Genomic DNA, 16,213 nt, shown 5'->3' with positions numbered 1-16,213 from the left:
ATTTGAAAGCTGAGTACAGGATTAAGGATAGGATTCTTGGCAGTGTGGAGGAACAGAGGGATCTTGGTGTGCAGGTACATAGATCCCTTAAAATGGTCGCCCAAGTGGACAGGGTTGTTAAGAAAGCATATGGTGTGTTGGCTTTCATTAACAGGGGGATTGAGTTTAAGAGTCATGAGATCTTGCTGCAGCTCTATAAAACATTGGTTAGACCGCACTTGGAATACTGCGTCCAGTTCTGGTCGCCCTATTATAGGAAAGATGTGGATGCTTTAGAGAGGGTTCAGAGGAGGATTACCAGGATGCTGCCTGGACCGGAGGGCTTATCTTATGAAGAAAGGTTGACTGAGCTCGGACTTTCTTCATTGGAGAAAAGGAGGAGGAGAGGGGCACTAATTGAGGTATACAAGATAATGAGAGGCATAGATAGAGTCGATAACCAGAGACTATTTCCCAGGGCAGAAATGGCTAACACGAGGGGTCATAGTTTTAAGCTGGTTGGAGGAAAGTATAGAGGGGATGTCAGAGGCGGGTTCTTTACACAGAGAGTTAAGAGAGCATGGAATGTGTTGTCAGCAGCAGTTGTGGAAGCAAGGTCATTGTGGACATTTAAGAGACTGCTGGACATACATATGGTCACAGATATTTGAGGGTGCATACATGAGATCAGTGGTCAGCACAACATCGTGGGCTGAAGGGCCTGTTCTGTGCTGCACTGTTCTATGTTCAATGTTTTGGCCACAAATGCTTTCTGTGGTAGAGAAACTCACAGGCTCACTGCTCCCTGGCTGAAGAAATTTCTCCTCATCTCAGTTCCACACGGCCTGCCCTATATCCTTAGACTGTGGCTGCTGGCTCTGGACTCCTGGTCATTGGGAACATCCTTCCTTCATTTATCCTGTCTCGTCCTGTCAGAATTTTACAGGTTATCAGATGCCCCCTCCTTCTTCTCAGGTCCAGAGAATATAATTTAATCAAACCAGTCACTCCCCATATGGCAGTCCCAACATCTCAGGAATCAGTCTGACAATGTTGATTTATTATTGTCACATATACCGATATACAGGGAAAAGTACGGTTTGTGTGCCATCCAGACAAATCATACCTTATGTAAGTACATCCGGGTAATAGAACAGAATGCAGAATAAGATCATTGCTGATTGGTCACCTAACTCCATATCCTTTTGCCCAAATCCCTTAAAACTTCTGCTTTACAAAACATTTTCTATCTCAGATTCAAAATTAACAACTGATCCAGCATCAATTGAGTTCCAAATATCTACCACCGTGTGTGTGTGTGTGTGTGTGTGTGTGTGTGTAAAGGTGCTTCCTAACATCGCTCCTGAACAGTCTGGTCCTAATTCTCACATTATGTCCCCTAGTTCTACAATCTCCAAAAACTGGAAATAATTATCTTTATCTAACGTGTCCTTTCCTGTTAATATTTTGAAGACTTTGATCAGATCACCCTTTAACTTTCCAAAGTCTAGAGAATACAGGCCTAATTTGAATAATCTCTCCTCATAACACAACCCTTGAACATATCATTGTATTCCGTTCAAAGCCAATATATCATTCCCAAAGTGTGATGCCCAGACCTGCTCACGGTTCACCAAGCGGGGTCCACGCAGGGTGCTGTATAACCACAGCATAACATCAGTGTCCATGTACTCCAGCCCTCTAAGATATAAAGGGCTGGTAAAACGTTGATAATGGACTCGAGCATTATCAACACTGTCCCCATTAAACAGTCCAGGGAGAGGTACAGCGTGAGGTCACATACAGAATAATGCTCCAGCGTTTACCTCGGATCTGTGCTGCCTTCTCATTAACTTTCCTCTTTTTCCTTTTCCGTTTCTTTTTCGGGGACATATCAAATTCCTTGAGGTCCAACGTTCCCAGTGTTTCTTCCAATATTTCCAAGGATGTTGGTACGTCAGCTAGACTGACAGCCTCTCCATCACATTCTGCATGACAAGTACACAAAGGTAATGCCTACAACATGTGTGTGTGGCAGTTGTTCCAAAATCAAGAAACATCAGCCTCTGTACCAAGAAAGAAAGTCGTCTTTCTGTCCCAAGTAGGAAGTGAGAATGCACGACAGTATAGTTCTTCTACTTAGTGTGAGGATTCCTCATCAATAACACCATGGTTTTAAGACCCTTTCTATGGGAAATTCCCAGAATTGCAGAGTTTGTTGCTGCATCAGTGTTCTTGAGGACAAAACTGTATGAATGATCAATGCTTAAGAATATGAAAATTACTAGCTTATGATGTTATACTAGCTTATTGACTGCATCAACACATGCAGGCGATTATATATTTGAACGTTTAAACCAATGTTCATCCACATTCTTTCCTTTCAGAAGCTACCTGCCTGCACCCACTAAGATAAAGGAGTATCTGCTCTTTGTTCACTCTGCTAACCTCTACTGGAGCTCTGTCTCCCCAGAGCCTGTCCATCATCTACAAGGCACAAGTCAGGAATGTGATGCAAAACTCCCCACTCAGCTGGATTATAACACTCCAATAACACTCAATATGCCTGACAGCAGCCAGGATAAAGCAGCCTGTTTGATTGGTACCCCATCAAACACCTTCCACAGTCACTGCCTTCAGCCTGAAAGCCAAGCAGCAGCAGTGTGTACCATCCATTAGATACACTACTAAAACTCACAGGCTCCTCCAAAAACAGCTTTCAAACACGCGATCTCTACTACCCTACCTGCCCTGTCGAGACTCTATGATTGTATAGTTGACCCACAATGCCCTTAGGGTGGGAATTCCAGGATTCTGACCCAGTGACAGTGAAGGAATGGCGATATATTTCCAAGTCAGGATGGTGAGTGGCTTGGAGGGGAACTTGCAGGGGGTGGTGTTTCTATGTCTGTATGTCCTTCTAAGGGCCATTCGGCCCAGTGAGTCTGCACCCACCCTTCAAACAGCAAGCCACTCAGCCATTCTATCCCCATAACCTCACACTTCCCATGGCTCATCCACCTAGCCTGCATGTCCCTGGATACTACAGGACAATTTAGCATGGCCACTCCACCTAACTTGCACATCTTTGGACTGTGGGAGAATGTACAAACTCCGCACAGACAGTCACCTCAGGTTGGAATAGAACTCGGGTCCCTGGTGGTCTGAGGCAGCAGTGCTAACCACTGAGCCACCGTGCAGCACATGGACTACAGTGGTTCGAGAAGGCAGATCACCACCACCTTCTCAGGAGGCAACTAGGGACGGGTAATAAACAAGTGACTCACACATCCCATGAACAAACAAAGAAAAACTAGATTAGACAAGATCGACTTTGTTCTGACATCAGTCATAGCTGTCATAGTTCCACAGGATGATGTTCTCTCTCTGGTGACTGGTGGTGGTTTTAACCTGACAGTCACCATGCTTCAAGTGAGAGGAGAGGTTGAGGAGGTGGGACCTGCATGGGAATTAAACTCTGCATCGCAAACCAGCCATCCAGTCAACTGAGCTAACTTACTCCACCTGACATCAGCAAATAACAAAGTAAATGAAAAGCTTACAGGGCTTCTCACCCTCGGTGTCAGAACTTGACGCCTCTCTCACCACTTTCAGCTTCTCCTTCCAAACTCGTTTCTGTGGGCTGTGGACCGCAGCAATATCGGAGTCACTTGCTGCAAGGAAAAGAAACATTATGACAGTAATTCACCAGGCCCGTCACAGATCACTGTGACGAAGGAGACCCCTTAGTTGGGCCATGTGCTTTCTCCTGGGCTCCTTGGGCTGTGTACAGTAAGCTGCCTGTGCACAATGGTGTGTGGGACTCACCATAGATTTCCACTGAGGAAAGGATGGCATGCACTCGCTTCACTTCCTTGAAGGTGGCTCTCCTGGTGAGGAAGGGAATGCTTCGTAATCGGCTGTCAGTCCGGTTTAGGACAGGCTCCTTGCCGCTGAAGAAGATATTTTTGTTGTAGCTGGGAGCTCGGATGAAAATGGCACTGGCTGTTTGCAGAGAGTCGGACCAACTCAGCAACAAATCCTCAACATCCTGCAACCAGGAATAAGCACCAAATAAGGAAGTGAATCAATGCTACATTCTCGCTGCTGCTCATGGCCAGAGAAGGATAGAGCACAGAAGGTCATTCTGCCCATTCAGGTAGGTACTGGCCCTTTAAGGGATATTCCACACTCCCCATATTGCTTTATCTCCAAATACAATCCAAAACCTTTCTTTAAGTCTGAACACCCGATTTAATATCTGTTTAATCTCCAGTCTCTTCAAATTCACTGAAGCTCCTCTTGCCTGAACCCATTTGAAGGAATTTCTCTCCTCCACGCCCTCCCCAAGATCCTAAAACGTGGTGACCAGAAGGGGACACAATAGCCCATCAGGGCACTGAGTAGTGACTTATAAACCTCGAGCATAATTCCCTTGCACTTAGATCCTGCTCATAAAGCCAAAATTCCAGAGCGTTTAATTTTAAAAGCAAAAACAGAAATTGCTGGAAAAAGTCATTATGTCTGGCAGCATCTGTGGAGAGTAATCAGAATTAACGTTTCAGGTCCAGTGAGGGGGACTTTAACTTTCCTGATGATTCAGGAGAAGAGTGAAAGTAATAGAGTGGTTGTTATGGGGGACTTTAACTTTCCAGATATTGACTGGGAAAGCTATAGCTCAAGTTCGTTAGATGGGTCAGTGTTTGTTCAATGTGTGCAGGAGAGTTTCCTGACACAATATGTAGACAGGCCAACAAGAGGTGAGGCCATACTGGATTTGGTTCTGGGTAACGAACCAGGCCAGGTGTTAGAATTAGAGGTAGGTGAGCACTTTGGGGATAGTGACCATAATTCGGTGATTTTTACACTCGTGATGGAGAGGGATAAGTGTGTACTACAGGGCAAGAGTTATAGCTGGGGTCAGGGAAATTATGATGCTGTGAGGCATGACTTAGGATGTGTGGCTTGGAAAAGTAGACTCCAAGGCAAGAGTGTAAATTATATGTGGAGCTTGTTCAAGGAGCAACTATTGAGTGTCCTTGATAATTATGTACCTGTCAGGCAGGGAGGAAAGGGTCGTGTGAGGGAGCCGTGGTTTAATAAGGAATTGGAATCCCTTGTTAAATGGAAGAGGGCGGCCTATCTCAAGATGAGACGTGAAGGTTCAATTGGGGCGATTGAGAGTTATAGGGTAGCCAGGAAGGACCTGAAGAGAGAGCTAAGAGCAGCAAGGAGGGGACATGAAAGGTCCTTAGTCGGTAGGATTAGGGAAAACCCTAAGGCTTTCTATAGGTATGTTAGGAATAAAAGAATGACTAGGGTAGGAATAGGTCCAGTCAAGGATAGTAGTGGGAAGTTGCGTGTGGAGGCGGAAGAGATTGGGGAGACACTGAATGAATACTTTTCTTCAGTATTTACTCAGGAACAGGGCATTGTCGTCGATGTGAATACTGAGTCACAAATAAGTAGAATGGATGGCTTTGAGGTATGTAGAGAAGAGGTGTTGGAAATCCTGGAAAAGGTGAAAATAGATAAGTCCCCTGGGCCTGATGGCATTTATCCTAGGATTCTCTGGGAAGCAAGGGAGGAGATTGCAGAGCCATTGGCCTTGATTTTTATGTCCTCTTTGTCTACAGGAGTAGTGCCAGAAGACTGGAGGATAGCAAATGTGGTTCCCTTGTTCAAAAAGGGGAGTAGGGATAACCCTAGTAACTATAGGCCGGTGAGTCTCACTTCTGTTGTGGGCAAAGTCTTAGAGAGAATTGTAAGGGATAGGATTTATGCACATCTGGATAGGAATAATGTGATCAAGGATAGTCAGCATGGTTTTGTGAAGGGCAGGTCGTGCCTCACAAACCTTAGTGAATTCTTTGAAAAGGTGACGAAGGAGGTTGATGAGGGGAAAGCGGTAGATGTGGTATATATGGATTTTAGTAAGGCGTTTGATAAGGTTCCCCATGGTAGGCTACTGCAGAAAATACGGAGATATGGCATTGAGGGTGAGTTGGAGGTTTGGATTAGGAATTGGCTGGATGGAAGAAGACAGAGGGTAGTAGTTGATGGCAAAGTTTCTTCATGGAGTGCCGTCACTAGCGGTGTTCCGCAAGGATCTGTTTTGGGACCATTGCTGTTTGTCATTTTTATAAATGACCTGGAAGAGGGGTTAGAAGGTTGGGTGAGCAAGTTTGCGGATGATACGAAAGTCGGAGGAGTTGTTGACAGTGAGGAAGGATGTGGCAGGTTACAGCAGGATATAGAGAAGCTGCAGAGCTGGGCAGAAAGGTGGCAAATGGAATTCAATGTAGCTAAGTGTGAGGTGATTCACTTTGGGAAGAATAACAAAAAGATGGGGTACTGGGCTAATGGTCGGATACTTGGCAGTGTGGATGAGCAGAGGGATCTTGGTGTCCATGTACACAGATCTCTGAAAGTTGCCACCCAGGTAAATAGTGCGGTGAGGGAGGCATATGGCGTACTGGCTTTTATTGGTAGAGGAATTGAGTTCCGGAGTCCTGAGGTCATGATGCAGTTGTATAAGACTCTGGTGCGGCCGCATCTGGAATATTGTGTGTAATTTTGGTCGCCATACTATAGGAAGGATGTGGAGGCACTGGAACGGGTGCAGAGGAGGTTTACCAGGATGTTGCCTGGTATGGAAGGAAGATCGTATGAGGAAAGACTGAGACACTTGGGGCTGTTTTCATTAGAGAAAAGAAGGTTTAGGGCTGACTTGATTGAGGTGTACAAGATGATTAGGGGGTTAGATAGGGTTGACAGTGTGAACCTTTTCCCGCGTATGGAGTCGGGTATTACAAGGGGGCATAGCTTTAAATTAAGGGGGGGTAGATATAGGACTGAAGTTAGGGGTAGGTTCTTCACTCAGCGAGTCGTAAGTTCATGGAATGCCCTGCCAGTAGCAGTGGTGGACTCTCCCTCTTTATGGGCATTTAAGCGGGCATTGGATAGGTATATGGAGGATAGTGGGTTAGTATAGGTTAGGTGGGCTTGGATCGGCGCAACATCGAGGGCCAAAGGGCCTGTACTGCGCTGTATTCTTCTATGTTCTATATCACCAGGAACCCCATCCAGGACAAATATATAAATAGAAAGCAGGAGACAACAGCTTCACTTCACTTGGAGGTCGCCACTGATGATATTACCTAGCCAGGTAATGAAACGTCTGGACATCAAACCTACAGCTCAGCGAGCAAACCTACACCCCATTGATAAACTTATCCAATTTCAGACAAGAGAGGGAAGCATCCTCGATATATCAGAGAAAGAATTGTGGGTGGGGACTGGAACAGGAATGGAACAAGAAATGTTCCACATATACCACAAAGAGACAGGTGTAACTGGGGCCTACGTAGGTACCCACGGCCATCCCTTTGAGCTAAAGAAAGGGAGAGCAGTTAAAAGAGAAGTTGTTCAGAGTGAGGACGAGCTCTGTCAGGGCAGAGGAGGATGCTGGGCGATGGGGATGGTTCAGGATTATTTTCCAGGATAAAGCAGAGAGCCATGAGATTATCCGGTTGGGGGATGGATTTGTGAAGGGATTACACATCCATGGGAAAGAGGAAGAGGCTGGAGCCTGCAAACTGGAAAATCTGAAACTGACTGAAAGCAACAGAGGAATCATGGATGCAAGTGAGAAGGGGCTGGACAAGGGGAACAAAGACCGAGACAAGGTAGGAAAAGATGAGTTCCATGGGGAAAGAGCAGGCAGAAACAATGAGTCAGCCCAACAGTCCTGTTTGTGGTTTTTGGGAAGGGGGCAGAAGTGAGCTGTATGGGGTTTCGAGACGATGAGTTTGGAGGCGATTTCAGGGGGAGGTCACTGGATGAAATGAGATTAACAACTGTAGTGGAGACAATGGCCTGATGTTTGATGGTGGGATCATGTTCCGGGGAAGATAGGAGGAGGTTCCTGAGAGCTAGCTCTGCAATGTGGAGCTCAGTCCACTGGGAAACAACACATTCTCGTCGGCAGGCTTGACAACCAAGTCTGAATGGAATCCGAGATCATAGATTGCAGTCAGTTCCTGGAAGGATACATTGGAAAGGGTAAGGGGGTTGGCCAGAGAAATTGAGATAACATCTGTCATGTCGACAGGTAGGCGAAGGGGTCTGTGGGACTGGGAGAGGACTCCTGTCCCAAGAAATGGACATGGAGGCGAAGGGGTAGGAAGAAGAGTTCAACATTATGTTGTGCCTGAATCATTAAAGGTAGGGATGCAGAGGGATAAAACTGAGACCTTTTCTGCATACAGAACATTCAGCATCAGAGATTGAAACATCAGGAAGGGTAGTCAATGCACAATAGGAAGGCAGGATGGAGACAAAGGGAAGGTGAAGAGAGGAAGGCTCTGGAAGGCCGTGGATATTTCTAAGTGTCTTGTGTCCTTTAACTGTTGAAAGGAAAGGAACATCTAGTTCAGTGTAACTTGGACTTTCAAAGGGTGCCCACAAACATCTCCAAGTCTGACCGCTTCAGCACCCCTTTCAACTTGGCTCCTCTACTGCATTTTTTACACTGTGGTCATTTCCTGTCCATTAAATTTCTAAGGCAAAAGTGAGGACTGCAGATGCTGGAAACCTGAGTTTAGATCAGAGTGGTGCTGGAAAAACACAGCAGCATCCGAGGAGCAGGAAAATTGACATTTCGGGCAAAAGCCTTTCATCAGGAATAGAGGCAGGAAGTCTCCAGGGTGGAGAGATAAATGGGGGGGGTGAGGCTGGGGAGAAGGTAGCAAAGAGTACAATAGGTGAATGGGGGTGGGGATGGAAGTGATAGGTCAGAGGGGAGGCTGGAGTGGATATGTGGGCAGGGAGATTGGCAGGTAGGACAGGTCATGAGGATGGTGCTGAGCTGGAAGGTTGGAACTGGGCTATGGTGGGGGGAGGGGAAATGAGGAAACTGTTGAAGTCCACATTGATGCCATGGGGTTGAAGTGTTCCGAGGCGGAAGATGAGGCGTTCTTCCTCCAGACATCGGGTGGCTATGGAGCGACGGTGAAGGAGGCTCAGGATCTTCATGTCCTCGGCAGAGTGGGAGGGGGAGTTGAAATGTTGGGCCACAGGGCGGTGGGGTTGATTGATGCGGGTGTCCTGGAGATGTTCCCTGAAGTGCTCTGCGAGGAGGCGTCCAGTCTCCCCAATGTAGAAGAGACCGCATCGAGAGCAACGGATACAATAAATGATATTAGTGGATGTGCAGGTGAAACTTTGATGGATGTGAAAGGCTCCATTAGGGGTGAGGGAGGAGGTGTGGGCGCAGGTTTTGCAATTCCTGCGGTGGCAGGGGAAGGTGCCAGGTTGGGAGGGTGGGTTGTAGGGGGGCGTGGACCTGACCAGGTAGTCACGGAGGGAACGGTCTTTGCGGAAGGTGAAAAGGGGTGGGGAGGGAAATATATCCCTGGTGATGGGGTCCGTTTGGAGGTGGCGGAAATGTTGGTGGGTGATATGGTTAATGCGAAGGTTGGTAGGGTGGAAGGTGAGGATCAGGGGATTCTGTCCTTGTTACAGTGGAGGGGTGGGGTTTGAGGGCGGAGGTGTGGGATGTGGATGACATGCGTTGGAGGGCATCTTTAACCACGGGAGAAGGGAAATTGCGGTCTCTAAAGAAGGAGGCCATCTGGTGTGTTCTGTGGTGGAACTGGTCCTTCTGGGAGCAGATACGGCGGAGGCGGAGGAATTGGGAATACGGGATGGCATTTTTGCAGGAGGTAGGGTGGGAGGAGGTGTAATCCAGGTAGCTGTGGGAGTCGGTGGATGCCAACGACCCGTGACACAACTGGCAGAGAAGGGCTCCAAAGCACTTTGTTAATTTTGGGATCCTGCTGTAACAAATGGAGACAGCGTTTCTTAAATTTTAACAATTATATCCGTTGAAAGGCACAGCACCCGCTGTAAAGTGCTGAGAGACAACTCGACTGAAAAAACATGTTCCAAATCTGCATGTTTTTCCATTGCTGCCCCACATCAGCTGGAGATGAATCACTGAGGTGTGGGAACTGCATTAATATCCCAAGCATGCATTGGGAACCAAGATTGCAGAGATTACAAACCAGTGACCTTGACAAGAGCAGCTTCATTGTAACGCCTGAGTGAGGCCCCAGCAGACTTTGGTGCCCGGGTTTTATTCTGTCCATCCTTCGCGCCCTGAGTAATTCCACGTTTTGCTCTCACGGTGTAACGGTGAAACGTCTTGTGGAGAACAGCTTCATTCCTGATGGGGAGGATGGATCAAACTGAGGACTCAATAGAACATAACCTATAACCGCTGTCCACATCAGGACAGGTACAGTATAGGGTTAGATACAGAGTAAACCTCCCCCTACTCTTTACAATTAAAATCAATGGTCCATCTACACTGTCCCCCCCCATCAAACACCCCCAGGGCAGGGACAGCATAGGGTTGGATACAGAGTAAAGTTTTATCACACTGTCCACATTGAAGACACTCAGGGGTGGCGCATCATAGTGTTACATGCAGAACAAGTGACCCTCAATGTGTTCCTCCACCCGATTCTCCCAGTGTAGGAACAGTCCAGGGTTAGAGTAAAAATTCCCAAATACTATCCTCATCAAACACCCCCAGAAGAGCACAGGCAGCAGAGAGTGAGATAAAGAACACAGATGAAGAAGATGCGCCATATTGGGGCCCAAGCTTACTCCCTGAACCAGAAATGTCATGGCTAATCCACAGCTCGGCTCATAACCCTTCCTATGTTCAAGAACGAACATCTCTCAATCTCCTATTTGCTGACCTGGATTTGGATGTGCAGAGAACAATTCTAACATTTAGGAATGAAAGTGATCTCAAAGGTATTGTGAACTGCAAGGAGTTTCTTGACAAACTTCAAAATATCATGGATAGGATGGCAAATGAAAATTATCGCAGACAAGTGCGAATGAAAACATTTTGTGAACAAAACTAAAGAAGAACAATCTAAAATGAAAGGTATAATTCTGAAGGGCACGCAGGAACTGCGACGGCTGGGTCTGTATGGGCAGATCGAGAACTTGGTGATAAGGATACAAGATGTTGGAGGGTTACCAATCCAGGGATGAGTACAAAAGCAAGGAGGCTGCACATAATGGGGTGGCACAGTGGCCGAGCGGTTAGCACTGCTGCCTCACATCACTGGGAACCCAGGTTCAATTCTGCCCTCAGGAGACTGTCTGTGTGGACTTTGCACATTCACCCAGTGTCTGTGTAGGTTTCCTCCGGATGCTCTGGTTTCCTGCCACAATCCAAAGGGTGGATTGGCCATGCTAAATTACTGGTAGTGGCAGGCTAAGTGAATTGGCTACAGGAGATGCAAGATTACAGGGAGGGGAGGTGGCCATAAGACCATGAGGTGGGATGCTCTTCGGAGGATCAGTGTGGACTTGATGGGCTGAATGGCCTGCTTCCGTACTGTAGAGAATCTATGATAATTAGTTCATCCTCAGCCAAAGTATACTGCGGCCAGTTCTGTGCTTCACATTTTAGGGAAGATATGTTAGTCATTAGAGAGAGTGTAGAGATAATTTACAAGAAAGACTCCAGGTAACAGGAATTTCAGTGATTGGAGGCTTTGGGACTGTTCTCCTTGGGAAAGATAGGCTTGATCCAGGGATTTGATCAAGGTGACTAAAATTCCGAGGGCCGTAGACAGAGTGGATAGAGAGATACTATTGCCATAGTGGAAATGCCATAAACCAGAGAACAAAGGCTGAAGGGATTTGGTAAGAGAAGCAAGAGGAGAAGCATTTCTCATGCACTGAATGGTTAGGATCCCCATGCTGGCTGGCAGTTGGATGGAGGCTGTTTCAATCATGAAGTTTTTAAAAGGACATTGGATAACTATTCTCTCCAGGGATGCTACTTGAGCTATTACAGATTTCTAGTTTTTTGGGGGTTTTAAGGGGCATTTCAGAGACTTTCGGGGCATTTAAGAGGCTTTCAAATAAGCACATGGATATACAAGGAATAGAGGGATTTGAACCAAGGGTAGGCAGAATGGATTCATTTAATTTGGCGCCATGTTCAGCACAATATCTGAACGGTCGGTTCCTGTGCTACATCTATCCCGTCATCTGTCTCTTACCACTGCATTTCTGTAATAGTTGAATAGGTTGTCATTGATTCTATGAAATGAAGACCCCTTCCTGTGGGAATACTGCCTAGCACATATTGCCACAGGCTATACTATATCCGATGGTGTCGGTGGAATCACAGAAATGCTGCAACACTTCTCAGGATTTCTACTGTGCAAAGCAGAAGCTGGGATTCTGGTCCTTTACAAACTATTAGCCCCAGAGCTGCCCAACAGTTTAGAAAGGTGTCATACATTGGCACAGTCTTGATCGGCCGAACAGCCTGTTTCTGGGTGCACTGTTCTTGCTTCTTAACACAGGCTGCGCGCATTAGCAATGTTCTGGCTGAGCTTTCCCAGTGTATAGGCCAGTAGGTGGTCGTGCAGTTCTATACTTACCCTCGAAATACAGCTCCAGCGAAATGTCCGCCGCCTGTCATCAGAATGACCCAGACAGTTTGAGGGTTGAGGCTAAGCAGTGACGACAGGAGGCTGTCCTTGTTCTCAGGCTTCCCAAGGACCTATGGAGGCAAAGGGACAGTCACTATAACACAGCAACTCAGAACAACCCGCAGTGTGCACATACCCTGTATATCGACATATCCTGAATGGGTGCAGCTTGACTAAAAGCAAGGATACGTATCCAGTTCAGACCATTTCGGAACCCATTCAACAGCAGGTACACAGCAATGAGCTGTTTCCATCGGCACCTCCTACTTGCTCAGCACAGCAGTATTCGTGCTCAAGCCTGACGTGTGACATGAGCTCGGAACCTGGTGACTCGGAGAGGAATGAAATAAAGCGGATTCAACAGTATGGGCAAGAGAACCCCACAGGATGGAAACAGGGTTACGTCAAACTGAATAGGTGTACAGGCAGGCAAGTAATTTGTGAAGAGGACATTAGCCAGTACTAAAAAGATACTGAGTGGGAAAAAATTGACAAACACAACAAAATGTGGGGAAATGTGAAATTATCCATTTTTGCAAGAACATAGAACAGTACAGCATAGTACAGGCCCTTCGGCCCTCGATGTTGTACTGGTCTTTTATCCTACTCTAAGATGAGAGTAACCTACAAACCCTTCATTGTACTATCTTCCACGTGCCTATCCAAGAGTCCCTACTGTATCAGACTCTACTACCACTGCTGGCAGTGCATTCCAAGCACTCACCACTCTCTGTGTAAAGAAGCTGTCTCTGACATCTCCCCGTAACCTTCCTCCAATCACCTTAAAATTACGCCCCCGCTTGATAGCCACTTCTACCCTGAGAAAAAGTCTCTGGCTATCTACTCTATCTATGCCCCTCTTCATCTTGTACACCTCTATCAAGTCACCTCTCATCCTTCTTCACTCGTGGGCGGCACGGTGGCACATTGGTGAGCACTGCTGCCTCACAGCGCCAGAGACCCGGGTTCAATTCCCACCTCAGGCGACTGACTGTGTGGAGTTTGCACGCTCTCCCAGTGTCTGCATGGGTTTCCTCCGGGTGCTCCGGTTTCCTCCCACAGTCCAAAGATGTGCAGGTCAGGTGAATTGGCCATGCTAAATTGCCCGTAGTGTTAGGTAAGGGGTAAATGTAGGGGTATGGGTGGGTTGCGCTTCGGCGGGGCGGTGTGTACTTGTTGGGCCGAAGGGCCTGTTTTCACACTGTAAGTAACCTAATCTAATTTAAACTCACTCCAATGAGAAAAGCCCAAGCTCCCTCAACCTCTCTTCATAAGACATGCCCTCCAGTCCAAGCAGCATCCTGGTAAATCTCCTCTGCATCCTCTCTAAAGCTTCCACATTTCCTATAATGAGGCAAGCTGAATTGAACACAATATTCCAAGTGTGGTCTAACTAGGGCTCTACAGAGCTGCAGCATAACCTTGCTGCTCTTAAATACAATCCCCCTGCTAATGAAAACTAACACACCATACGCCTTCTTAACATCAACTTGGGTAGCAAATTTGAGGGATTTGTGGACACGGTCCCTCTGTTCCTCCAAGAATCCTGCCTTTAATCCAGTATTCAGCATTCAAATTTGACCTTCCAAAGTGAATCACTTCACACTTTTCCAGGTTGAACTTCATCTGCCACTTCTCAGCCCAGTTCTGCATCCTGTCAAGTGTCCCATTGCAAACTACAACAGCTCTCCACACTATCCACCACTCCACCAACTTTCATGTCATCAGCAAACTTACTAACCCACCCTTCGACTTCCTCATATAAGTCATTTATAAAAATCACAAAGAGCAGAGGTCCTGGAACAGATCCCTGCAGAACATCACTGGTCACCGAGCTCCAGGCTGAATACTTTCCATCTACTACCACCCTCTGACTTCTATGGGCCAGCCAATTCTGTATGCTGACAGACAGATTTCCCTGTATCCCATGCCTCCTTACTTTCTGAATGAGCCTACCATGGGGAACCTTATCAAACACCTTGCTAAAATCCATATACACCACATCCACTGCTCTACCTTCATCAACGTGTTTTGTCACATCCTCAAAGAATTCAATAAGGTTTATGAGCATGACCTGCCCCTCGCGAAGCCACACTAACTATCTCTAATCAAACTATGATTTTCCAAGTAATCATAAATCCTGTCTCTCAGAAACCTCTCCAATAATTTGCCAATACGTAAGACTGACTTGTTTGTAATTCCCAGGATTATCCCTATTCCCCTTCTTGAATAAGGCAATAACATTCATCACCCTCCAATCATCTGACACCTCTTCAGTGGACGTTGAGGATGCCAAAGCCACAGTAATCTCTTTCCTCACGTCCCACAGTAACCTTGGGTATATCCCATCTGGTCCAGGGGATTTATCTATCCTATGTTCTCAAACTTTTCAGCACATCCTCCTTCCTAACATCAGGTTGTTCCAGTATATCAGTCTGTTTCACACTGTCCTCAGAAACATCAAGGTCCCTCTGATTAGTGAATACTGAAGCTAAGTATTCATTAAGGACCTCCCCTACCTCCTCTGACTCCAGGCACAAGTTCCCTCCATTATCCCTGACTGGCCTACCCTCACTCTGCCCATCCTCTTGTTCCCCACATAAGTGTAGAATGTGTTGTGGTTTTCCTTAATTCTACCCACTAAAGCTTTTTCATGCCCCCTTCTAGCTCTCCTAAGTCTATTCTTTAGTTCCTTCCTGGCTACCTTGTAACCCTCTAGAGCCCTGTCTAATCCTTGCCTCCTCAACCTTAAGTAAGTTTCCTTCTTCCTCTTGACTAGATGTCCCACATCCCTTGTCACCCAAGGTTCCTTCACCCTTCCTTGTCTCAGTGGGACAAACCTGTCCAGCACTCACACCAAGTGCTCCCTAAACAACCTCTACATTTCTGTCATGCATTTCCCTGAGAATATCTGTTCCCAATTTAGGCACATCTGTTCCTGCCTAATAGCATTGTAATTCCCCTTCCCCCAATTAAATACTTTCCCATACTGTCTGCTCCTATCCCTCTCCATGAGTATAGTAAAGGTCAGGGAGTTATGATCACTATCATTGAAATGCTCTCCCACTGACAGATATGACTCCTGGCCTGGTTCGTTGCCGAGCATCAAATCCAATATGGCCTCCCCTCTAGTTGGCCCATCGACATGAGTCAGGAATCCTTCCTGGACATAATCAACAAAACCTGCTCCATCCAAACTATTTGAACTAAGGAGTTTCCAATCAATATTAAGGAAGTTAAAATCACCTATGACAACAACCCTGTTACTTCTGCATCTTTTCAAAATCTGCCTCCCAATCTGCTCCTCTGTGTCTCTATTGCTACTGGGGGGCCTATAGAAAACTCCCAATAAAGTGACTGCTCCTTTCCTTTTTCTGACCTCCATCATACTGACTCTGTCGACGAACGCTCCTCAACGACCTACCTTTCTGCAGCTGTGATACTATCCCTGATTAGCAATGCCACCCCCACCTCTTTTACGTCTCCTCCCATTTGTTTTGAAACATTTAAACCCTGAAACATAGAAAACAACAGCATGGACAAGCCATTCAGCCCTTTGAGCCTGCTCCACCATTCAATATGACCGTGGCTGATCATCCAACTCACTCCCCTGTTCACAGCGCAGGGACTTGGGTTCAATTCCAGCCTTGGATGAGTGTCTGTGTGGACTGTGTGGAGTTTGCACACCCTCCCCATGTCTG

General features: G+C 46.7%; 1 protein-coding gene across 5 annotated transcripts in view; it reads right to left on the bottom strand.

The window, feature by feature from the left end:
* The window catches only part of ankzf1 (ankyrin repeat and zinc finger peptidyl tRNA hydrolase 1), a 71,862-nt gene that overhangs the window by 28,433 nt on the left and 27,216 nt on the right, over positions 1–16,213 (bottom strand). For 3 of the 5 annotated variants that reach the window (XM_087989436.1, XM_087989437.1, XM_043694408.2), the window contains exons 5-9: positions 12,462–12,583; positions 10,054–10,207; positions 3,808–4,030; positions 3,555–3,653; positions 1,806–1,967 (exon numbers count right to left, since the gene is read on the bottom strand). In XM_087989436.1, coding sequence (XP_087845562.1) covers positions 1,806–1,967; positions 3,555–3,653; positions 3,808–4,030; positions 10,054–10,207; positions 12,462–12,583 — 760 coding nt within the window. Of the gene's footprint in view, positions 1–1,805; positions 1,968–3,542; positions 3,654–3,807; positions 4,031–10,053; positions 10,208–12,461; positions 12,584–16,213 lie in introns of all 5 variants that reach the window. The other 2 variants (XM_087989439.1, XM_087989440.1) reach the window with 2 other exon arrangements.

This window comes from Chiloscyllium plagiosum, unplaced genomic scaffold (assembly GCF_037043375.1).
Source record: "Chiloscyllium plagiosum isolate Xiang-an unplaced genomic scaffold, Cpla_swu_hap1 HiC_scaffold_7, whole genome shotgun sequence".
Taxonomy (NCBI): Eukaryota; Metazoa; Chordata; class Chondrichthyes; order Orectolobiformes; family Hemiscylliidae; genus Chiloscyllium; species Chiloscyllium plagiosum.
Note: the sequence above shows the minus strand (reverse complement) of the source record. Positions and strands in the feature narration are given on the sequence as shown.